We start from the raw sequence: 24578 nt of genomic DNA on the forward strand, positions 1-24578 counted from the left end.
CCTTCTGCTACTTGTTTCCAGAATACCTAAGGCCTAAAGTTCATATCTGTTCCTTGCGAGAATATGTCTGGAAATGTACGAACATTTTTTGTGGATTACTTCTGTTTGCTTTCAGTATTAAAGGATCTTTGTGTATTCGCTGTATATCTCGTATGGGCTCTGCTTCTGGCACTTCTAGGAAAAGTGTCTAAGAAGGTCCTACAGAATTTTTTAAATCATTTCCTTTCATTACTTATGGGATGCCTAATATTATAGTGCCTATCATTGTTTTCCAGTTTTTCAATTTTTTTCTTGTATTTCCTTATGAAATTGCTTTAAGTCCTTGACGTCTTTCTTGTGAGCTGCTAAGGTACAATTTAACTCTCTCTCCATTTCTTTTAACATCTAGATTCTTATAGCCAGGCTTTCAATTTTCTCTCCTAGCATTGCACAAGTGTCTTATATTTTCCTTTTTTTGCTTGGAAGTAGCAAATCTCATTTTTATCTTGAGTCAAGCCAGTCGCTTTTGCTGTCCCCCAGCAAGACATGCAAACCTGTTGTGTACTCTTCATACCTGGGTGCCTGTCTGCTGCCAGTTTGCCTCTGGAGCCCTGACATCCACCTTACTGCTGTATGGTTATCTTCTCAAGGATCGCTTCCGTGTTCAGCGGGCTCCCAGTGCATGGGGGACGTCTGTGCAGGTGCTGATTCTACCCAAGTTCCTCCAGAACAGATTGTGCGTGGATGCCACCCTCCAGCTTTGGAGCTCTTTCGCTGCTCTCCACACCAATGTTCGACATCTGCAATCTTGCACTTCGGCAGTAGAAGACAATGGATGGTGAGAACTGTGCTTAAACGCTGCACATGGCTGTTTTCGCTGCCTGTAATTGCTAACCACCACTCTCTGCATCTCTACAAGTACTTGCCGCAAGAGTAACATACCATTAATGCTGTAATTACTTCTACTGCTGTTACCTTGACAGACTTACCTTGGCTTCTGTTGCCTATTAAGTATATATTTGGTGATTATTTTTTCTATCACATGATACCTTCACATTGTTGTAGCCTTTACGTTACCCTGACATTAGCATTAATTCAGTATTGATTGATGTTTTTAGTAATTTAGGGAGAAATTAATATTGTAACTTTTTTGTCTTGATCTTGTGGTGTGAAATGTGTGCCTGCATCAGGAGACTGTATTCTTGTAATGATAAGCTAATAGAATGTTTGAGAGTAGAAGGGGATTCCAAGTGTAGCGGACGGTGAGAAAGATGCTCTGGGATGGTTTTTGTTTGATGATTACTCGGGGTCGCAGTAAAGATATTGTGAAAACCTCTGAAGTCTTGATTGGCTACTTAATATTGACAGTGGGTTGTGGTGTCCCCAGTAAAACTCACAGAGTTCTGTCCTCTTCAGCTCAGCTTCTTCAGTTGTATGCAACTCTGGCAGTCAGCGAACAAGGAGAGATGATAATCCATTCTGAGGGATTCCTGCCACTCATGTCTCCCAAGCCGGCAAAGCATTGTGGGTGGTGTAAACTACCAATACGCCTCTGGCAGTCTCAGCTGTGTGTCATTGTTGTGGGCCAGGGTGCCATTTTGCTTCGGTCCAGGGGGTTTGTTGCCAATCATGCACCATTGACAGCGGTTTTTTCATTGAACATCTTGTAAACCATGAAATTCATTTTGACTGCTCTGCTGGGCTTTGTTCTGAGATCAGCGCTAGAGTTTCACTTGCCTGGTTTACATGTAAAAGACAAAAACAGAAAAGAAAATATAATAAAAGGAAAAAATGTAACATGACAGAACCATACAGTCAATAAATCCCTCCATCAGTAGTCTTAAAGTCCCCAGGCGAACCGCCCACACCCTGGAAGTAATAGTTTAGAGTACTTAATGTAGATTTGAGTTTAAATAAATGAGCTCTGTTTTGACCAGAAAGAAAAAAGTTGAAGCTTGTACACTGAATGATGATGGAAAAGCAGAATATTTTCAAGCACCTTCCACAAGGTATAGCTCCACCTAATGAAGGGCATGATGATTACAGAGAGGTGGTAAAGTATTTGGAAAAATATTTTAGTGTTCAGAAGTATATTACGGTCAGATGCACAAATACTCCTGGAGAAAATAACAGGCAATGTGTATTAATAGGCTTGCATAGTGTATCTTTCGGAGTTGTTACAGCACCATGGGAATTTAGTGATTCATAGATAAGCTGATAATGAGTCAACTTGAAGGTAAATTGTGCAGTAAAAAAAACAGGAAGGGCTGCTGACTTAAAGAAATCCAACACTAGCTCAAGACATTGTGACTGCAAATATTTGGGAACCATTGCAATAGGAAGCTAAGGTGCTGAGGAAATCTTCTGCTGAAGCAATGTATGTTGTGTGCACTGTAACGGAGATGGAGCATTAAAGAAAGCTGTTGCCAGTAGTGAATTCTGTATATGCGGCTCATTGAAACGTAATGACATTTAAACTTTGTCCTGCTGTTAAAAAGGTATGCTGTAATAGTGGCGTGATACGCTATTTTGCTAGAGCCTCTAACAACAACCCTAATGTTGATGACTGATGGTGATCAAAATTCCTGCGATCCTGTCAGTGCTATTACGATTAGAGATGAATTGTTGAGCCAGTGGGGAATGATTAAGGATTAAAATATTTAGTTAGTTTGAAAGCACCATTGTATACATAGGGATGAGGGTTTGCTGCAAGGGTTAAGTAGCCTAAAATAGTCTACACATGCTTACACCTGGAATTGTTGGCTATGATGTTGACACCTGTCAAAAAAGTAAACATTGCCACCATTAAGAATGTTGTAGTGAATTTTGTGAGGATTGTGATGTGATGCTAATTAAGAATTACGTTATAGACCTTTGTGAGAGTGAGCCACTTCAGTTTACTGTAGAAATTAATATTTTGTTTGCCAGATATGGAGAGATTTTAAGGATGAATCGGTGAATTTGAACGATTTGAACCTGTAATTAATCCAAAGCCAAGTGTGCAGCCAGTGAACCATAGCATGAGGAGATGTTGGACAGTTTGTGGCAAAAGATGTGATTGAATCCAGCTCCCGGGGCCTTGCAGTAGTAGTACTAAAACAAATAATTGAGAATAACACATCTGTGTGAACTTGCACAATCCTAATTGTGAAATCTGGTGGATAGTCATCCTTTTCCTTTTAAGAGTGATGGTCTTCTGGCTATTTTGGAGAAAGCAAAATATGTTTGAAAATTGAACTTCAGATCTGCGTACCATCAGGTGGTGGTCTTGATGGCGGAATATCAGTTCTTGACCATTTTGACACCTCAAATGGCATTTTTCAGTTTAGAAGAATATCATTCATGTTGGCATGGGGAGAGGTTGTTTTTTAGTTTGTGTTGAGTCAGATGATTAAAAGCATAAGTGGTATCTTGACATTTTACGACAATAATTAGATTTTTTAGAGGGTGAACTGAAAAACAAAAAAGCAATTGGATGAAATGTTGGGTGTGTTTTACAAAAATAAGATTGTTTGAATAAGTGAGTTTTACAGGTTACAAGTGGAATATTCGGGTCATATAATTTTGGAAGCCTGTATCACATCAATCCCTGTTTTTTTTTTTAGCTATTGAAAAAGCCCAAAAGTCGAAATCTAGATACCAAGTCTTGTCTTTTGTTGGATCATGCATATTATTGCAGTGTGCGTGCCCAGTTGTGCATCAGTGGCGGAACCTTTGACCAAGCTATTGAAAAAGGTCACATTTAACATACAAGGATGGACAGGTACAAGCTTTTGTTAACATCAAGAAAGGGCTTATGCGGATGCTCCTATATTACAGCTGAATATGCCAGGTCTGCCTGTGTGGGATCACGGATGCCAGCAGCCGTGGTATAGGGAATCCGCTGAATTTGCCTCGTACGTGCTGAGTTATTAAGAAAGGCATGCCAGCTTGTGTGTGGGGGTGCTGTAAAAGTTTGTCGAATTAGCAGGGAACAGTATTTACGCTATAAACTTTTCAGAAAGTCTTGTGTTTATTTTAGCAGTAACCAGTGTGCCTTCCACAAGTCAACTGCAAGGCTGTCTAGGGTAGGTGCTAAGTGTACAACTTTACTACTGAACATATCTCTGAAAAAAAAACAGGCAAGTTTTCTTGGTGGCCGGTACCACATGATTTAGAAAAAATTTGTTATGGCTGGATGAGGAAAGTAAGAGTTTGGTTGTGGCCACAGGTATAGGAGAAAGTACGTGTATTTGTGAAACCTAATGGAGAGAAGTGTTAAGAGGGGACCAGGTGTTAACTCCAGTTATGCGAACTGAAATCAATTTGTCCAAAAGAAAGACATTTGATGACTGTGATGCAGTAGTTGACAAAGAGGCAACTAAGGTGTCTATTAGAAGAGGAATTTTGAGGGAGGACGAATTGGTTCATTCTGGTGTTTTAGTATCAAACATTTTGATTGAGTGCCTTTGCGCCACTTAGGCGTGATATTGAAGAGAAAAAAAGGCCAAAGGAAATGCTTTGGTGGTCACTAGTAGACAAGGATGTTGAGTTTAATGTACAACAGTGTGAGGTTTGCACAGCAGTAAATAAAAATCTGAAAATAAATCAAATGCCTATGTTATCTGTGGATTTCCCAGATCACATGTGAAAAATGGCTAGTGTAGGAACGTGTAATATTGTGCATTGAGGGTGGTTACGCTTCACTATGCAATACTTGCACAATACCACAAACTGAGTCTTTTGGATTCACACTATTAAATCCCTAGCTCAGTCCTGGTATTGTGGCACAGAGCTGTCAGGCTTTACTGTAGGAACATTTGTTAAGCATTTCAGAGTTACAACACAGACGATAAGTAAAAGGCATAACTCAAAAGAAATCTGACACCACTTTTTTAAAAATAGAGCAGATTTGTATTTAATTTAGTTACTACAACAAACATAATCAGTATGTATAATCCGAGGTATGGATTTTAGAAGGAAAATTAAATGAGTTCCTTTCATTCTTGCAAAACTTTAATATTACAGTTAATGGGAAAATACACTAGTGACACTCAGTCGCTTGTAGGTCGAGTTCAGTGGAAACCACTGGAAGTAAAGATGGTGAAAGCTCCTGGACCAAGGTTTACCAGTCAGTACAATTTTACCTGACTCGAATGGCCCAGGTGCAAAGTAGTCCTGGCTGTCCCTGGTGCTGATCGCAGGGGCTCCGAGTGCTGGAAAAACACACTAGTGAAAATTACAGGTCCCATTTGGGATAAAGATGGTGCTAGTCCATGGGCCAAGGGTCACCTGGCAGTACAATTTTACTAGACTTGTACAGCCTGGGTGCAGAGTGGTCTTAGCTTGCTTGGTGCTGAAAGCAGGAGCTGCAGGTGCTGGTTTTACCACATAGACGGTGCTGGTGAGGAAAGGATGCAAAAGCACCACACCGGGGCCACTGTGGCAGCTGGTTGAAGGTGCTGCGTGATTCTCTGAGGTGCAGCGTTGAACGGGGGGGGGTGTAGCTGGGCTGGTCACCAACCAGTTTTGGTAGTAGTGAAGACAGCGTTCATTTGCTTAAACGTCCTGGGATCTGGGGGAAAACAGTAGCCACCTAAAGCTTGCTGGTGGTAAGGGCTAGATTTCCCACAATGCATTTGACTTTGGATTTACTTTTGAGCGATCTACCTGCAGGCTTGGCAGCCAGTGATTCTTTGGTACCGGGAGTTCATTTTGCCTGCTGGGTGCAGGGGAGCTGGAGCTGCTTTTGGCTTGCAGAATGGTTCCTCTTTACTTTGGAGCCGGCCTCAGGGCCAGGATGAGTTGTGGTTGTGCCATTGTAGGATGGTTGCCACAGGTGCAGGTTATTGCGCCTTTGCTCGGTGCAGGTCCTGGTGTTGCAGTCACAGGTCTCTTCTTTGTCTTTTGTTGGAGGTTTGTCAGATCAGAGGTTCTTGTGCCAGGAGTGCCCCTTACATCCTAGATTTAGGGGAGTTGGGTGCCATTATCCAATTGGCTACTAGCCCCAGCAGCTAATCCGCCATCCAGGGGTGTGTGCAACCTTTTCTACCCAGAACCCTCTATTTTGTCACTTTTAAAAATAGCAGAACCCCCACTTCTCGGCCATACAGACCAGGTAGCCTTGGGGTGTGGCTACGCTTCTGGGGTTTACTTCTCCTGACTGCCTAATTTTCTGGCAAGCCTGGGTCCAAATGTGCCTGAAGGTAGTGGGGTGGCCTTGTCCTCCTTTGGAAGTCTGCTTAATTGCATATCATAGGCATTGTGGGATTTGAAGCTCACCGCCTTGATGTGCCACTTTACTAGCCTTTCTGTCAGGGAAGGAGGTGACACTTCCCGCCCAGGCAGGCCTTTATGTCTGACTCCTGGGAGTGTTTGCACCTCCTGGCAGGGCGTCAGATTCCTGTCTTGGTGACAGCAGCTGTAGGCTGCTAGCCGGGGCACAGGAAAGGCTGGGGAAACCAGGTGGGCAACCTCAAAGGTAGCGACCTGGGTGCAAGTCACATTAAGTCTGGTTTTGGAATAAAGTCAGATTTAATGAGCAAGCTGTTTGATACCAAACATGACATAGTTCAGCGGGTCCATAATGGAGTTGGCAACCACTGGATACCCAGGTGCCCAGCCTATGACCCCCTGGCCACTTATAGTAATCCTTGATGGAAAGAGACTGTTATAGGGACATATAACCTTACACTTATATGCCCATACTTTTAACATAAGGCACCCTGCTTCATATGCTTAGGAGGCCTTCCTTAGAGTGTGACTAGCATATTTTAAAAGCAGTACTTTGACCTTCTCATACATAGTGAGGGCAAGGTTGAGATAGAGCAGTTTGCATTGCTTCTGCAGTCTGCGATGGGAGGACTGCTGTCAGCTGTTTACATGGCTCACTCAGGGTTGCACAATCAGTGCCTCGGGCCCTGGTGACCCCTTTAACTCCCATGCCTTTGGTATCATTGGTGCAATTTATCAAGGACTTATAAAGCGGTTAAAGCCCTTGCCAGTTGGGGATACCAATTTACAGGCATCAGTTCCAGGGACAGAACACTGGCACTGGGGCCTAGTTAGCAGGCTCAAGTGTACTTTGAGTGTAACCATCAGCACTAAGGCAAGACGTGTGGAGGTAACCATAGAAAAAAGGACACTTTCATACTCATCATGCTATTGTTTTGTTTGGCAGCAGGTAGAAATAGATTGAGGTTTGAAGACTATCTTTTCTTTGGCCAACCATTTGCACTTGCATTGCAAAGACAGTACTCTGTCTTTGTTTTGAGGCCACTCCCCCAACTCATAGGGCCAGATGTAGCAAAGAGATTGCGAGTCGCAAACGCCTCTTTGCTATGTAGAAATGCATTTTGCGAGTCGGATCCGAATCGCAAAATGCATTTCCGACTCGCAAATAGGAAGGGGTGTTCCCTTCCTATTTGCGACTCGCAATGCTATTCATTTGCGACCGCCAAAAGCGGTCGCAAATGAAAGCGCAGTTACCATCCACTTGAAGTGGATGGTAACCCAGGCGCAAACGGGAAGGGGTCTCCATGGGACCCCTTCCCCTTTGTGTCTGGAAAAAAAAAAAAAATTCAGAGCAGGCAGTGGTCCAATGGACCACTACCTGCCCTGAAAAATACCGAAACTAAAGGTTTCGTTTTTTTTTTTCAAAGTGCAGCTCGTTTTCCTTTAAGGAAAACGGGTTGCACTTTGAAAAAAAAAAAACTGCTTTATTAAAAAGCAGTCACGGACATGGTGGTCTGCTGTCTCCAGCAGGCCACCATCCCCGTGAGTGCACCTACTCGCAATGGGGTCGCAAATTGCGACCCACCTCATTAATATTAATGAGGTGGGTCCATGCGACCCCATTGCGAGTTGCAGAAGGTGTCTGAGACACCTTTCTGCATTCCAAATTGCGACTTGCAATTTGCGAGTTGCAGGGACTCGCAAATTGCAAGTCGCAATTTGGAATCTTCCTACATCTGGCCCATAGTGGCCTGTTCCAGAAAAACTGTTGTGTTTCCACATTGGATCAGGAAATGCTTACAGTGAGCTCAGTGCTCCATCTTAGCATTTCCCTCCATAACTTGCAGGCATCCAACTAGTGATTTGTGGGACTTTTACTTTCCTTGTAAATAGTTTTGAAGGAGCCTGTTGTGGTGATCTTCTTTTAATTATGTTTTTATGAGTCGCCTTTACATTTTTAGTTTAATTACATTTTAGTTCCCAGTAAGTTCAACCAATGTGGGAGCGTCTCGGTTCAGTTAGGGAGTGGTTTTGCTGCAATCTTGCTTTTCTTTGGCCAACCATTTGCACTTAGGTTACTAAGGCATAACTCTAGCTGTCTCTTGAGACTATGCCAGGCTCATGGCCATCTTTTTCAGCAGCAAAGTGGCACGTCCGTACCAAAGGCAAGCTTGTCTGTGCCCAGATTGTGATCCGTGCCAGAAACCATGCCTCTTCCAACCTAAATTTAACCAGTCCATCTCACATCTCCTGTTCCTCAGTATCCCTGCATTCACTCAGTTTGTGGGATAAGACCTCAGTTAAATGCTACCAGCCAGCTATACCTTCCTAACCATCTTTCACTGTTCCTTCTGCGATGTTAGCATTCCTGAGGACACAAGTCATGTGCACAGACTTAATGCTAGCCACCCACAACATCCCATGCTTTCAACCATTTTATCCCTCTTATTATGATTTTCCATGCAGCTGGAGACTTCATACTCCAACTAGACTGCTTTCTTATAAATGTAACTTCACTCCCCAAACATCGTGTTGATCTCAGCCCTTGCCATAGCCTGTCTATGCCACCTGGATGTTTGATAATGTGCCAAGACCACACTGGAAAACAAGAAGACAGACTTGCTATTGTCTTTAGGATTGTTACACGTGTGCACATACTAATTCCGTTCACTTAACAGCAGTGAATAACTTCTGTTTACTTTAAACATCAGTGTGACATGCTCTCTCTGCCACACATAGTATCGCCCTCCTGGCCCCAGGGCTAATTTATTTGTCATAATTGTTGACTTTGTTGCCCCAAATATCTTAACACAAGCACATTTCACAGTTTTAGGAAACCTTAATTATTATCTTGAAGACTTTTCTTCTACATTCTCCGCCAGTCTCATCAATGCTTTCAACTCTCTCTCAAGTTACTTTAAATGGGTCATGATCATGCTAGCGGGACATCTCCTTGACCCAATTTTAACTAACTTTCATGACCCCTCACTTGGGCTCATCTTTACAAAGCCATTTGTTCTATGTTAATAAACACTCGGAGCCCCCTTACCTGCTCCTTCTTACCTTCTTTTACCAAACAGGCCTGCAATAAAATCCCCCTGGCTAGTCTTAGTTCCTGTCAAAATGCTACTCTGCTCAGTAATTGTGAAAATATTACTGTGAATGTCCATGTAACAGTTTACAACTCTTTTTTTGATGATTATTTCAAATATTACCTTAGCATTGCTTACATAGCATGGTCAGCCATGACGGCCTTGCACAGTACCATGATACACAGAGAAGACACCTGAGGTGAAATGCCACTAGAAAACTTTAGAGCGAACTTTGAGACAATCCTACAATCCTCAGACTAAAGCCTGGCAAACCATTAAAAAGTATTAGAACCTAATTTGTTCTTCTCAAACTTGTTAATTTGCCAGTAAAGCTTAATCGTCCAATGATGCCCCAAAGATATCTTCTCCATCATGTAAAGCTTTCTCCAACGATTTCCATCCTCTAATAGAGGCACACCATCTCAGTAACTCTGTGATGGCTTATCCTCCTTGTTCAACTACAACAGTGATAAAATCAAATGCAGCTTTCATCCTCCAACCTCTGAGAGGTTCTCCCCCTGCTCGATCTTTTATCAGGCTCTTTTAGTGGCTCTTGACTTGCACTTTGAACAACTTACCTTAGGGGAACTCTCTAAACTTACTGCGTCCAAAACGTCTTGCTCTCTTCTTGTTCCCTGCCCTCCGCACATATATCTTCTTTTTCCTGACGCATTTTTTTGCTGTCTTGGCAACATCTACAAACTGTCCATACAATCCACTGCTGTTTGTAACTGGAAGCATGCAGTGATCATACCCCTTTGCCACACCGTATCAAACCTAGTAACTATAGCCCTATATCCTTCCTTCCTTTCCTTCCAGAATCTTGTGAAAAGCCATTAACCAACAATTTTCTACCCATCTTGAAACTCTCTCTATCCTTGATCCTGCCCAGTCTGGAGTTCATCCAGCTCATACCGCTGAGCCTGCATATCTTTCAGTGACAGATGATCAAAGAAGACTCCAAGACCAAGGCTGCAAAAGCTTTGCCCTCTTAGGTCTCTGCAGCATTTGACACTGTTTCTCTCTCTCTGAGCGGATTCATATGTTGTTCAACTTTGCTATATGTCAATTAGTTCTTGTTTGGAGCTCCCCTTTCCTGACTGATCTCAAGAGGTTTTCTTTACCCCTTTTGTGTTTTTCCTTCAAGAAAGTCAACTGTGGAATCCTTCAAGATTATTCCTTAAGCCCTACTTTAATCATGCTACATATCTCCTTTGGACATTCTCTCAAGGTCCCAAGGCTTTGTCATACTGTTGTATGCAGAAGACACTCCTATTATTGTCCCGGTAGCCAATGACCTGACCTTCAACCAAGAAACATGAAACAATTGCATTTCGGAAGTTGCTTTTTCGATGAAACATATGAAGAAAAAAAATCATCTGATTTGGAAACAATATTTCTGTCTGATTACCAGCTTGGTGCCCAATGGACCTTGGTCTTGCTCCTTCACCAATGCCTTCAGAAAAAAACCTGCCCATTTCCATCAACAACGAACTTCTTTTTGCCACTCAAATTAACCATATGAGTGCAATCTGCTTTTGTCTGTTTAAGATGCTTCTTTAAGAAATCCCCTTCCTCCACTGGCAGCATGCCAAATGGTAATACATGCAATTGCTCTGCCTACTTTCTCTATATTAATCTTCCTTCCTTCCCATTCGATTAGAACACTCCATATTGTAAAAACTTGAGGTGCATGGCTCACTATATGTTCCTCAGGATCCAACTACCTCACCAATCTGCATCGGTTGCCTTAAAACATATCCATTTTCAGTCTCCATGCTTAGTACCTAGGGCCATGACCTGTTCAGCTATTTTATTTTTTTAGGTCAGAGTTTCAAATGTAATCCTCTATCAAGCACCTTATGTTCTTAAACACATTTGGTAATTCAGTTCCTCAAGTCTGTCTCAGTGGTACAGGAGAATAATCCTTTTCTTGCTTGGCTGCCCTGCTCAGTTCAGAAACACCATGCTGCAGAACCTCAAGAGCATCTCCAACAAGATGCACATACAAACAAAAGCTAAAAACCTTGCTATTTGCCTGTTTCAATTACCACGTTACTCAAAACCAGGTCACCCTCTTTTGGTTATTTGTTGTGCTTTACAAATAATAATTTATTCAGTCACGATTACCTACTTCCACATATTTTACTGATTGTTTAACAAAAGTGTTTCCTGGAGATGGATTCTGCATAGTTTTTGTTTTGGACAATGGTATTCATTACTTGAAAAGTGAGTATTCCTTAAGAGAATTGGTACAGAACACAAATGTTTGTACAGTCCCCAAGGAAATGGTCAGTTATGTATTTGGGGTCTGGCAAATGTTGGAAGGTGGAACACTTCACCTGTGTCCATCCTGGGGGACACAGCACCAATTACCAGCCTTCCTGTCACCAGCCTGTTCTCAGTGGCAGTTTATTTGAGGAGGTGATACCTGTTTGCGAAGTACTAAACTCTTCTAGGTTCAGGAGGAACCCATTTTGGACAAATACATATATCTGTTAGTTTTTCTCCACTGTTAAGTTTGATTTTGAGTTCAGTTTTGTTTCTCCAGGTAGTTTATTCTATTTGCTATTTTGTGTCTCCAATATTTTCATCTTTCCCTTTCCATTTCTTGATTGTTTGCTGTGTTTAAAAGGGACATATGAGTCTGTATCAGGAGCATGTGTTCTGTTTGTAATGTAAAAAAATGTTGAAGGTTAGGAGTAGGAGGGTGTTCCAATTTTGGTGATTGGTGAGTATGGCTTGTGTGATTATTTCTGTGGGTTGCAATATATTTACTTTAAAAACAGGTATAGTCTTGGTCAGTGGCATAACGAAACTGGAGGGGGCCTCCCAGCAAAATATATTGATGCCCCCCCACCCCCAATCCTCCCCTTCCAGACACACTCAGACCAGGTGCTGTGCTCGTGCCCCCCCCCCCCCCCCCACACACACACACGGGTTGTGGGGGCCTTTGTTACACCACTGGTCTTGGTCACTTAACAGTAGCCATAGCCCGACCCCTTTGGCTGCCATAACTCTAACCCTCATCTATGTTAAATATTTAATTATGTAATTTAATGTGATTTTAGTAAAAGTAAACACATTTAACTTAACTTGCTGTTTACCCAAAGCTGCCACTATAAATTGTACTTTTTAGGGTCAAGCCTGCGTTGCATGCGCTCGCGCATGCATATCGCAGCGAGACGCTTTTGTATTTAGAAAAGGGCTCGGAGCCCTGTCAACTTCACGTCAGTGTGTTTTATTGGTTAGTGGGCTTGCCTAATAAAATCTGCTTTCTTTCATTAGTCGAAGGCAAGCATACGTCATGCCTTTTCCGGTGGCTAGCCCTCTTCGAGCGCAGCGACCAAGTACAGAAAACATGCGAGGCTCGCTGTTTTCCATCGGGCTCGTGGACTTCTTTTTCTCTAATTTACGAGCGCGATCTCGCTTGGCAGAAGTCGAGCGCTTTACATAGTTAATTTCACTTTTTCGGGTTGTGTACACAAATGCACTTTTGCCCGATAGGTGAAAAGTCGGGTTAGGAGTTTACAACACGATCAGCTCTAACATGAGCAAACGCGAGATCCTTTGCATTTTAAATGCTTGTTTTAATTGATTTTAGTAATATAAAATGAAAATTGTTTATGGGCCCTTATCGTGGCCGTTTACTAACTCTAATCAATGTTGAGTTTTTAATTAATAAAATTAAATAGGCAATCCCTCAATCTAACCCAAAACATTGTTTAATATTTCATTGTTTTCAATCATTTAAATGTAATGATCTTAAATTGTTTTTTTTTTTAATTAATTTTACTTAAGAATTAAAACTTTAATGACGTACCTGTCTTATACCCTAACCTAATGCCATCAATGGCATATATTTAAATTGTAAATATTATGATCATCCTGTTTTGCGAGGTAGTAGTGCACTATATGACGGCAGAAGACATCATGATGTTGTGAGGGGTAATGGTAATCGTCTGACGAGGCAAGAACTTCACCTCCTCTTTGTGTGGAGGTTCCCAGTCTTTTGTAACTGTCTCATGATCGTCTGATCATGCAGCTTCCTTTAGGCCTTCACCTATCACCCTTTATTCTTAGGATCCTGCAGAGACTCATAGTGTTTGCTTATCATGACAACTCTGAACTGCCCTGTTAGACGTTAGTCTTGGATCTCTTGCATGTACACTGTGGGGTAAATGTTTTGCATTTGTTGAGGCAGCATGTCTTCATGAGGCATAGATGAACGATTCTCCAACTATGTGAATGCAGTATATAGCTTGAGTGCTATGTTCTAGCATAATTAACAGAACTGACCTGTCCACTCCCCAGCCAACCTGGATGATCCAGCTGGCATTAGGAATATTGACTGGTCATAACAAGAGAACGTGGCTGTGGTTCTGTCACTGGACACAGACCCACTATCTTGTATTATCGACAGTGGTATGTCCATGTGCAAATACAGATGGGTAGTTTGTTTGTTTGGCTGTGGAAGGCTAAGTGTTATGGAGCAGACAGTGGTTACTCCGAAGTGTTTGAGGTGGGGACAGTCATTTACCAGTGTTCCCCTAGTACCTCATTTTCTTACAGTTCATTTGGAGAAAAAAAAGTTGCACTTTTTGCACTTGACTGTCCAGAGTGAGCAGGTCAAGCAATAATCAAGGCTTATTTCAGGAAGTGATAGTGCTTTTGAAACTGAGAAGCACTACAAAACCGTACTTCTGCACACTAACTTCAGTGTACAGGCAGCAATATTATTTTAAAAACGAGTTGAATATGTAGATATTCAGCAGTTACAAATGTGAACAGTACAGAAAAGCAGTGGTCCTTTAACTCGCTGATCTGACATACGACCCTATTTTGCTTTGCAGTGAGGCACTACGGTGAACTGGGGCCTATGGAAGGTGTTAACGTCTAGCGGGAGTATTGCGAATTCCCAAGATATTTGCTTGGAAGTTTTGTAAGCTACACCACAAGATCTGCAGCCACCTTGCTCTTGAAGCCGCAGCCCTAAGCTGGACACAGTTCGGCAAGATGGCTTGCTTAATTTATTTGCATAACTGTTACCTCCCAGAAGTGTGCTCCCTTTGTCACCAACTCCTTAATAATAAGAGAGAGCCAGCAAGTTGGAGTAGGACGAAGTCGCCTTGCTAGTTGCTTCTAGTCCATGTTTCACTCCTGTTCTATACACCCTTACATATACCTCTGCTGTACATGTCTGAATTATTGCAGAGGTAAGCCCCTTAATCAAGAGGGACCTGTCTGGTTGAAGAGGCATGTCTGTGTGCCACACACTTGCGCATACGCTGGACCAGGTGCGAAGACTCCAATTTTGCATCTTTAGAGACATTCTCTATCGACTCTAGACAGCCAAGTATCTATTAGGTGGGATTTCAAGGGAGCCGTGGACTAGAAGTAAAAGTCATCATACTGCGCACTGCAACAGTGTAACTTTTTCACCCAACAAATTAATTGGCGCCTTATGTTTGTTACCTTTTTCTGTTAGGTCTAACTGTGCAGAAAATATCCGAAAGCACATCTTGCACACTGGCAAGCATGAAGGAGTGAAGATGTATAACTGCCCCAAGTGTGACTATGGAACCAACGTCCCTGTGGAGTTCCGCAACCACCTGAAGGAGCTGCACCTGGATATTGAGAACCCCGATCTGGCCTATCTACATGCAGGTAAGGCCGGACTTACCTGAAAAGCAACCAACTGTTTATATTTGGATACATAGTTCACATGATGATTTGAAATTTGTCTGCCCTTTTCACATTTTCTGTTACAAAATCTAAATTAGCAGCAAATGCCTTTGTTAGGAGGCTGAATCACCTCCCCGAGATAGTTCTATTTTTTTAGTCGTTCAACTATCCCATATCTTGCTGAAAGGGACGGACATCTGAATTCTGGTAGGTTGGAATGAATTAGCCACCTCATACTTGGGTCTCATAAAGCTTGTGGTGTAATAACAAAGGGCACTGGTAATTTCAACTCCACAGTGCTTAATTTGTAAAATAATGAGTGCTGGTGGTCAAAACTCTGCTCAATAGTCTGCGGCAGGTGCAACTAAGTGTCAGCACACCAAATACCAAAGCTGTGTAGTCTTCAATTCACCTCAGGTCAGTACCAGACACTCCCTCTCCCTTTATCTCACTCTAGCCCATGTTCCTGCTTTCTCCCTTTGTGGCGTTTTTTCTGTCTTTCTCGTCCTCCATCTTTCCCCTTCTCCTTCTTTCCCACTTCAGTGTTTTTTCATTTTCCTGCTTCATGTAGATGTATGATGCTGAGGAATACGTACGTGCTGGTGCACCCTCTTCCTTTTAATATCTTCAGTATGTTATAAGGGATTTTCACATGACTTATGTCCATATATTTAGAAATATGTTTTCACCTTTCACCTTTCTATTGTGCAACATTCAAAGTAGTCATCATCTAAATATATCAGAACAGGAGTCCATAGGCCTAATTTCTCACTTTATCTCACACAACAACATAGCTAGAGGTTTTTATCCTGCAGTACGCCCTCCCACAAGAAAACTCAAAAACACAAAAAAATATGGCAGCTTGTTTATTCCTATACCTTACTGGAATATAGTGACTGTGCCTCTAAGAAAACCAAAAGATATTTGGACAGAAAGGCCTCACCGATGTATTCGTTGCATGCTCCATCATTGGTCAATCTGCCCCACTATGTAAATAATACCAACTTGGTGGTCTCGACCTCATGAGTAGGGAGAACAGAATAAATGTTTTCTAGTCATATGGTCTTACAGTAAATATACAACAGTCTCTGTGTTAACCTAGGTTCTACCTTTATTTGGTGGGTACACAGAGCAGAATTAAAAACAAACCGGGATGATAATGTGAGCCTATGTCTTGGAGCATCCTCTCTATTTGTAGTTTGCGAACATGTTTTGGCCTCAACAAGATCCTTTAAAGGGGCATCTAGGGTCTTTGCCAGGGCAATTAAGGCACCACCTAATGTCTGTTATAAGTACTTATCTGTACATGCAGGTGAGAGTAAATCTGCTATTGCTTTGCCAAAAATGAGGTTTGCTGTATAGTCTAATACTCAACCAGTGCGGGTGGCGACGACAACTCTTGCAGTTTCTGTGGGGCACTGTCTGTACCAGTCTAATTAAATCTTTCCACACTTCATTATCATTATTTTGCAAAGTGACAATACATAATCATGGTACTGAAGAATGCCTGGAACCTCTTTGGAAGGTCACAAGCCAGGCAGAAACATGTTGACTCCTCTCTTATCGGTTTGAATTTTTACTCCCCTCTCTTTTTTTACTTTATCCCTTGGGGACACCAGAATAAAATTCCAATTCAGCCCACCAAGAGGTAGCTTTAATCTCTCTATCATGCAGACTGTCCTCTGCACTCCTCAGCCATATCACCATGTATTGTAGGGCCCTCATTAACGTAAAACATCTCAAGAGCTCACATGATTTTTTTTTTTTTTCTTTTTCTAAACACACGCTTAGTGCTCTGATGCACCTCTGGCTAATTTGTGCTTTCTCAATACCCGAAGCTTGTGAGAAATCCAAATACATGTCCCCAAGCATTCATAAATGTGAAATCACATGCGGCAACAAACATCCATCCTTTCAACAGAATACCGTATACCAGCGACCTTACATACATCCAACACAGCACAGATGTTCCACATTTCATACTATCACTGTGTGAATAATAGCCGTTCCCACCATATTAAAGATAACACCTAACATACATCCACACGCCTTAGAAAAGCCATGGTGTCAGTCTTTGTTGTAATAAACAGTATTTGCACAGAAATACCTACCCCGGCTCACACAAATAACTACCCCGGGCCACAGAAATACTTACCCCAGATCACACACATGCACCTATCGCTCTTTCTCCATTCACTCCGCATTGGGCATGTGACCTAGGATATTAAACAATTGGGAAAGCCATAAACACTAAAATCACACGCCCACAGCTCCGTGAATAAGGCATCCATCCAGGTGAAAATGTGACCTGAATACAATATACATATGTAACAGATCGCCAGAACTTAAATTGCACGGTGGTCTGTGGTGGTAACCGTGGAACCATTTGGAACGTTGCCAGCCTGTCAAACACACTACAACACCAAATAATAACACCACAAGACCTCATACAACTAGAGAAAAACTCATCATTGCATATTGTGGCCTGTGACGGTTTGTGATTCTTAAGGAAAAGTTAAGCTTTCTTTATAGTTTTAAGACATGTATTTATGGGAAATGCACCCAGACATTTACTTTTGATAGGACTAGCCTTCGCTGAAAACCTTTTTTATTTTATTTTACAGATGGGCACGTTTTAAAATCGTGTTCGCAAAAACTAACCTCAAAATGTGTATTAATCATTAACATCCTTGTCCACTGCACACCAAGTGTATACAGTTCAAAATGTAGGTAACCTTTTGTGAAAATGGGTGAGATACTAAGCATTGGCTTTGAATTTCCGATGTAAAGTGCAGCTGGCCCAGAAACATATTCGATATTCATGTAGCACTGCAAACCCTGTTTGCAATGGCTTCTCTTAGATTTTCTATGTCTGGTGATGGTTAAACTGAAACTGGTTCTGCTTCTGTGGTCTTTTGAGATCCCGCAGCAACCTATGTCTGTGTTTTTGCCCCATAAGCTTCGTGTTCATAAATTGCTCCTTTTCTTTTAAGCGTCTTGGCAGTTGTGTGTTCTCAGCCCGATGTTCCTTTTGTGCTCTGTTTGTTACATTAGACTGTGCATTGTTGCTGGTGGCTCTGGGATTCAGTTGTAGCCGTGTACTATCTTGCTCCCTTCTGCCCAATCCTAATCAGTGTGGTTAGTGAGCCTACTTCAGTGACCAAGTAAAGGTCTCTGTGCCCCTAGCCCATTTATTCAAATATCTTGGTGCTCTTGTATTCTCTCTCTGTTCTTGTGTTCCCAAAATACTTCTTGGGAAGACAGTAGGGCCCATAGTGCGTCCTTTCCTAATCATGTTTACCTGTTGAGCCGAAGTTGGCAAAATAATTGGACAGAGTTAGAGCTGGGGAATTGGTATTTCAAAGGCTTGTTTCCTTAGGAGTTGAAGGCTTGTGGGAAGACAGATACATCTGCGTTAGAGAGAAAGGTCCTTATTGTGGTGCTGGGACAGGCTCAGAACTCCAAAACTTGACCCTAGGCTGCTCTAGCTCTATTGAGGTCCCATTAGCCTAGGCCTCTTCTGACCTCTGGCTGCATTGGGGGCGTGTATGGACACAGTAAAGCAATCAGGGAGCTGAAATCTTAATTTTTCGCATCAGAATTTCTGGGAAACAGCGCATGGGAGCAGCACACTGACAATTGCAATGGCTAGGCCTACGCACAGACACAAACACCTTATTTCTGGCTGGGGCTGTCACTACATTTCAAGCAGAATTCATTGTGCATGCTTACAGTTCAAGGTGGAAGTATCATTTCAGCATTTTTGAGATTTGGTCTTTATTCCAATGTATGTTCAACTGAAGACGTTTAAGAGAATTTAACTCCCTCGCACCTCCCGCTTTTGCACCACATAACCGGCTCAGGTAAGGAGGATAGTTCAGAATGATGGCTCCTTCTTTTATTGGTCTCTCACCTGAGACTATTAACAGGCGTGCCAGTTGTGAAATAGCCTATAGAGAGTTAATCACTGACTTTGATAATCAGTCTAAGAAAACCAACGGCATTCTAAACTGAGACTCAAAAGTCTGCACTCAGAGCCAATCAAGGCTGTTAAGGTCCGCCATCATCAGTGCTGGTTGTTTACGGTGCGGAGCACCAGCACTTATTTTATTCTTCTGCCTCAAGCAAGCTGCGAGCAAAAGACACATATGGGAAAGATGGAACAAGGGAAAAACGAAAAAGCGTCACAAAGGGAAAAAGTAGAAAGCTGCAAGAGTGAGTTGAAGGGGCAGGGAATGCCTTTAAATGGATTGAAGAGGCCCGAGATGGCTTCAGGATTACGCTACCTCAGTATTCCGTGCTCGCACATCTAATTGCAGCAGCCGCGTATTTAAGAGGAAGGCTTTGGGCACCGGCACGTTTTTATTTACAAACTAAGCATTGGCCATCAGCATGAGTAATGACGAATTTTCGCGGTTATCGACAACAGTGTTTTCGTGTCTTTGAGATGCTTGAATCCATCGCGGGAAAAATGCAAAGGCTCACACTCAGATACAAACAGTATTATTTATTTAAAACACTGAGTAGTTTGATTTTGCCTTAGCATTTCCCCATGTGTTAATGCTAAGCTGTGCGCTTTATTAAGGACTTGTGTTTTTGGTGGTTATGTTGTGTGAGGTTTATGTGAGCACTAGAGGCGATGGCACTGCTAACCCTCCCGACCCCAACCGTAGTATGTGCACTTTTTTCAAACTCCTCATAGCAATGGCAAGTTGACCCCCTTCAGACTCACAGGATTGGCTTGTTCCCTCGCTTTAAAGAATGAGAAAATACGTCATTTCCCCTCAAGGGAGAGAGTTAATTGCGCCAGAAGCCCTTAACCCTTCTCTTGTGGTGCAACAGAAAGAGTTTTCCTGGATGTGCCAACGAGGTGGACTTATTCTGCGACAGCGAGTATACTAAAGCCCAATGAGTCTCAGAAGCTACACAGGGAGGCGGGTTACGTGTAGCACACAGGAAGGGGGCTACGTGTAGCACACAGGAAAGGGGCTACGTGTAGCACACCCGCCTACCTAATTACACGGCGCGTTGATGGCAGAGGTCAGGCTCCAACCTGTGATCCTGGAGGCAGTGCTTTAAACGGGCAGGAACTGTCCGGTACTGAGTACCTGCACTTCTTCCATTTGGAAGGGAGAGTATCAGCACTTCTGCAATATATTTCATGGGACAGTCCAGGCACATCTCAAGAGCAAACAGGTACTCAAAAGAGTGAGTACCTGCAGGGGCGTAGGAGACACTAAATTTCTGGGGGGGACAGGGACAACCTTGAGGTGGGCCCCCTGCACAAAGTTTGCACCCAGAAGGGTTGCCGTGGTGGGGGGAGATGGGGAAGACGGTCGCTTCCAGTCGAGTCCTGTGTGGCCTGCAATTCCCTGTCTGCTGGGCTCTTTGCTGCCTGTTAGGCAGCGACAGGCTCTGTGATGCTGTTCGCCTGTGTGAAGTCCTAAGAGGCCTGTACTGCCTGCTGGGCGCAGTGCTTCCTGTCGATTCATGTGCTGCCTGCCAGGCACTGTGCTGCCTGTTGGGAGCTTTCTTTCTAGTCAGGCTGTGTCAGTCTCTGGGCCCCCGCCTGCCTGTGAAGGCCAGTAAGGCCTATGATTGCTGCTAGGTCCTTGTCTGACTGTCAAGTGGCAGTCTCTGTGCTGCGGCCTTCCTGTGAACTGCTGTGCTGTCTGATAGGGCCATCCTTAGTGCTGGTGGCGCCCTGTGCGACATTGTTTGTTGGTGCCCCCCAGTGACCACCTCTGCCACGGATTCCCTCACTACCATCCATCACCACTCTCTCTCAGATGCATTTCATTCATTTTATAGCACCACTCATACCGGGAAATATCCCTTACAACGCAATCAATGCAATGCATTGACCACGCTGCCATTACCACACATATGGGTCTAGCACGCATGCCTTTACCACACATGTCTTTACCACGCATATGCGTGGTTACAGCATAGATAGCGGTCTAGCTGTCCGGGTGGAACAGGAAGAAGCAGAGGAGAGAGAGGTAAGTAGGGCTGTGGCCGGGTTTAGAGTGGGAGGTTGGGAGGTTGGGGTCCTTTTTAGGGCAGGGTAGGGTCGGGGTAGTTTTTAGGACAGGGTGGGGTAGGTTTTAGGGGTCAGGATGAGTGCATGGAGTTCAAGTAGTTTTAGGACAGTGTGGGGTAGGTTTTAGGGTACAGGGTGGGGGTCATGTAGTATTTAGGACAGAGCGGGATAGGTTTTTAGGGTTCAGGGTGGGGGCGGGGCATCAAGGTAGTTTTTAGAGCAGTTCAGGGAAGGTTTTAGGGTTCAGAGTGGGGGTCGGGGTAGTTTTTAGGACAGGGCAGGGTTACTTTTAGGGCTCAGGGCAGGGGGGTTTAGGGCTCAGGGCAGGGGCAGTTTTAAGTGCTTGGATGGGTGGAGTATGGGATCAGGTGTAAGGGGGCAGGGTAGGGAGAATTTACCACGCATGTTCCTTTACCAAACATGCTTTTACAATGAAATTCGTTGTAAAGGCATGCGTAGTAAAGACACGGTCATTGTTGAGACCGCGATGTTAAGGCATGCACGATATACGCATGTGTTGTTCTATCATTCATCCCTCATACCAGTCTAGGGTGTCAAAGCACTTTACATCACACAGACATTACGCAGAGACAATCATCATATATGTGTAAATCAGTGTATATGAAATGTTACATAAGACAGAGGACTACAAGGTGTAGGTGTCACAGGTCATCCATACTGGTAGCAGGTATAGTTTCAGAGTGCTTTATCTGGAGAAGCGCAAACTCAGAATTTAAAACATAACACCATGGTTGGGGGCTCTCTTTAATAATAAGAACTGCACTCAAATCAACTTGTTTTGCAACATTAAGTTAATCAAAAAGTGGGGGGAAATCATGACGCTCTAATCTATACCTTGATGTTTGCATGCAGCTCTTTGATGAGTTCATTGCTCACTGTTCTATATTCAGTTTTCATTTATAAATTTCAGGGGACAAAAAAGGAGCTCTCTGATGTAGGAAGCTGGCCTTGTGTGTGGTGAGTACCTATGGTATTATCACCTTATACCAGGTCCAGGTATCACCTTATTAGTGAAGTGTAGGCAGTGTCTAGAAGCCAGGCTCTCTAGAGTTAGCTGTGGATGAGCAGCCAAGACTTATCTAGGACACATGCAAAGATCATGCAATACCACTGTAGTCACACAGCACTTACACACATGAAAGAAACACGTGTTACGAAAATAAAGGTTCCTTATTACAGTAACACAAACACTAAAACACTAGATAGGCAATACTCCAATAGGATGTAAGTAACACACTATTATATGTACAGCAGCAATCACAAATTGGCATAAAAAGCAATAGAAAACAGTGAAAAGCAATAGGCAATACTGAAGGCCTAGAGGGGACCAGACCATATACTAAGAAAGTGAAATGCGAAAGCCGGGTTCCCACCCAAGGAAGTGGAATTGGTAGAGGGGAGCTGGAGGAACTAGGAAACCCCAAAGGTAAGTACCAGAGTGCCCCCCAGCGACCAGGAGAAAAGAGGTAAGTTACAGTTTTTTCCCTGACCCACCAAAAGGACTTCAGAGAAGGATATTGCAAAACGCAGACAAGACTGCAAGAAACTAGAGGTGGATCCTGGAAGAGTAAGACCTGGAAAAGAAGGGCACCAAGTCCAGTTTACGTAGGATGGTCCGGTCGTGGCAGGAGCCACTACCCACCCATCTGTGGATGCAGGAGTTGGTCGACGGGGAGACGAAGATGGTCAGCAATGCAGCACTGGAGCAGATGAAGAGTTCCTAGGTGATGCAGTTGACGTCCCACGCCAGATGAAGAATTGCAGTCAGTCTGTGGTGTGGAAAACCCACCAACAAGCCTTGGCAAAAGCAAATGTTGCAGTAGGAGAAAAGTGGAGCTACCGGGGACCAGCAAGGTCCAGGGGGACTCAACCCATGGAGGGGAGTCTCAGGTGACCATCAGCAAGGCAGAGAGTCTGGAGGAGGAGAGGCAGCCCCCACAGAAGACCTACATGCAAGGAGCCCAGGAGCTGTGGAGAGGCCCACAGCACACCTGAAGAGAGGTCCCACTTCACAGGCGAAGCACATTGAGGGCTGTGCTTCACAGAGAAGAGTGCCGGGGGTAGCTGCAAGAGATGCGGTGCATGGGGGTACTGTCCTGAATGGGAAGGCAAAGACCTACCTACTCCAAAGTTGGGCAGCTGGTAGAGAGGACCAAGGAGACCACTCCAGACTACCACCCCTGATGCAGGATCCACGCAGCTCAGGAGGAGAGGAGAGGAGATCCACGCAGCCGGTTGTTGTTGCAGTTGGTGCCTGCGGATGCAGATAAGTGACTCCTTCACTTCAAGGAATTTTTCTTCTTTCTTCTCATGCAGACTGAAGACTTGCTGCCCTCAGAGGAAGCACAGCTGGGCAAATGTTGCAGTTGCTGGAAGGAGTCGGAGAAACAATGTTGCGTGGCAAAGTCGTCGCTGGAGCTGCAGATTGTAGGTTCCTGTGAAGTCCAGTTGCGGTTCCAGTGGCCAGAAGTCAAAGTAAACGTTGCAGAGGAGTCCTGCTGGAATCTTGCACGTCAAATCTGAGGACCCACCCAAGAGGGAAACCCAAAATAGCCCAGAAAGGGGGATTGGTCACCTAGCCGGGTGACCACCTAGGAGGGGGCTGTGATGTCACCTCCCTGACCTGGCCACTCAGATTCTCACAGAGGCCTCTGCCAACCTTAGATTCAAGATGGAAGAATCAAGTGGCCACCTGGAGGAGCTCTGGGCACCACCCCTGGGGTGGTGATGGACAGGGGAGTGGTTACGCCATTTCCATTGTCCAGTTTCACGCCAGAGTAGGGGCTGAGGTCCATGAACTGGTACAGACTGGTTTATGCCAGGAGGGCACCAAATGTGCCCTTCAGAGCATACTAGTAGCTTCGCGAGGCTACCCCTCCCAAGCCTTGTAACGGAGAGGGTGTTGCCTCCCTCTTCCAAAGGAAATCCTTTGTTCTGCCTTCCTGGGCATGAGCTGCTCAAGCAGCAGAAGGAGGGCAGAAATCTGTCTGAGGGGTGGCAGCAGCGTGAGCTGTTCGGAAGACCCCATAAAGCTGGTAGGAGCAATGCTGTGGATCCTCTAAGGAGCCCCCAAAGTGCATGGAATCATACAATCAATACTGACAATAGTATTGGGGTATGATTCTGACATGTTTGTTACCAAACATGCCCAGGTTCGGAGTTACCATTATGTAGCTGGACATAGGTAGTGACCTATGTCCAGTACAAGCGTAAAATGGCGTCCCCGCACTCACGAGGTCCAGGAAAATGGAGCTGGAGTTCGTCGGGGCACCTCAGCTCCTGCAGAGGTGCCCTCACACACAGGTACTTGCACCCTACCCTCTGGGCTAGGAGGGCCTACCATAGGGGTGACTTACAGTGACCTGGTGCAGTGGCCTGAAGTGAAAGGGTGCAAGCACCTTTTCACGCAGGCTGCAATGGCAGGCCTGCAGACACAGTTTACAAGGGCTCCTATGTGTGGCATAATACATAATAAATGCTGCAGCCCATGGGAACCCCTGATCCCCCAATGCCCTGGGTACCTGGGTACCATATACTAGGGACTT

The 24578-nt window shown here is 44.0% G+C and overlaps 1 protein-coding gene across 2 annotated transcripts in view; it reads left to right on the forward strand.

The window, feature by feature from the left end:
• The window catches only part of ZNF407 (zinc finger protein 407), a 1574765-nt gene that overhangs the window by 1104988 nt on the left and 445199 nt on the right, over positions 1–24578 (forward strand). For both annotated transcript variants that reach the window (XM_069219421.1, XM_069219420.1), the window contains one exon: positions 14773–14951. In XM_069219421.1, the coding sequence (XP_069075522.1) occupies positions 14773–14951 (179 nt within the window). The remainder of the gene's footprint in view (positions 1–14772; positions 14952–24578) is intronic.

Source organism: Pleurodeles waltl, chromosome 2_2, assembly GCF_031143425.1.
Source record: "Pleurodeles waltl isolate 20211129_DDA chromosome 2_2, aPleWal1.hap1.20221129, whole genome shotgun sequence".
Classification (NCBI taxonomy): Eukaryota; Metazoa; Chordata; class Amphibia; order Caudata; family Salamandridae; genus Pleurodeles; species Pleurodeles waltl.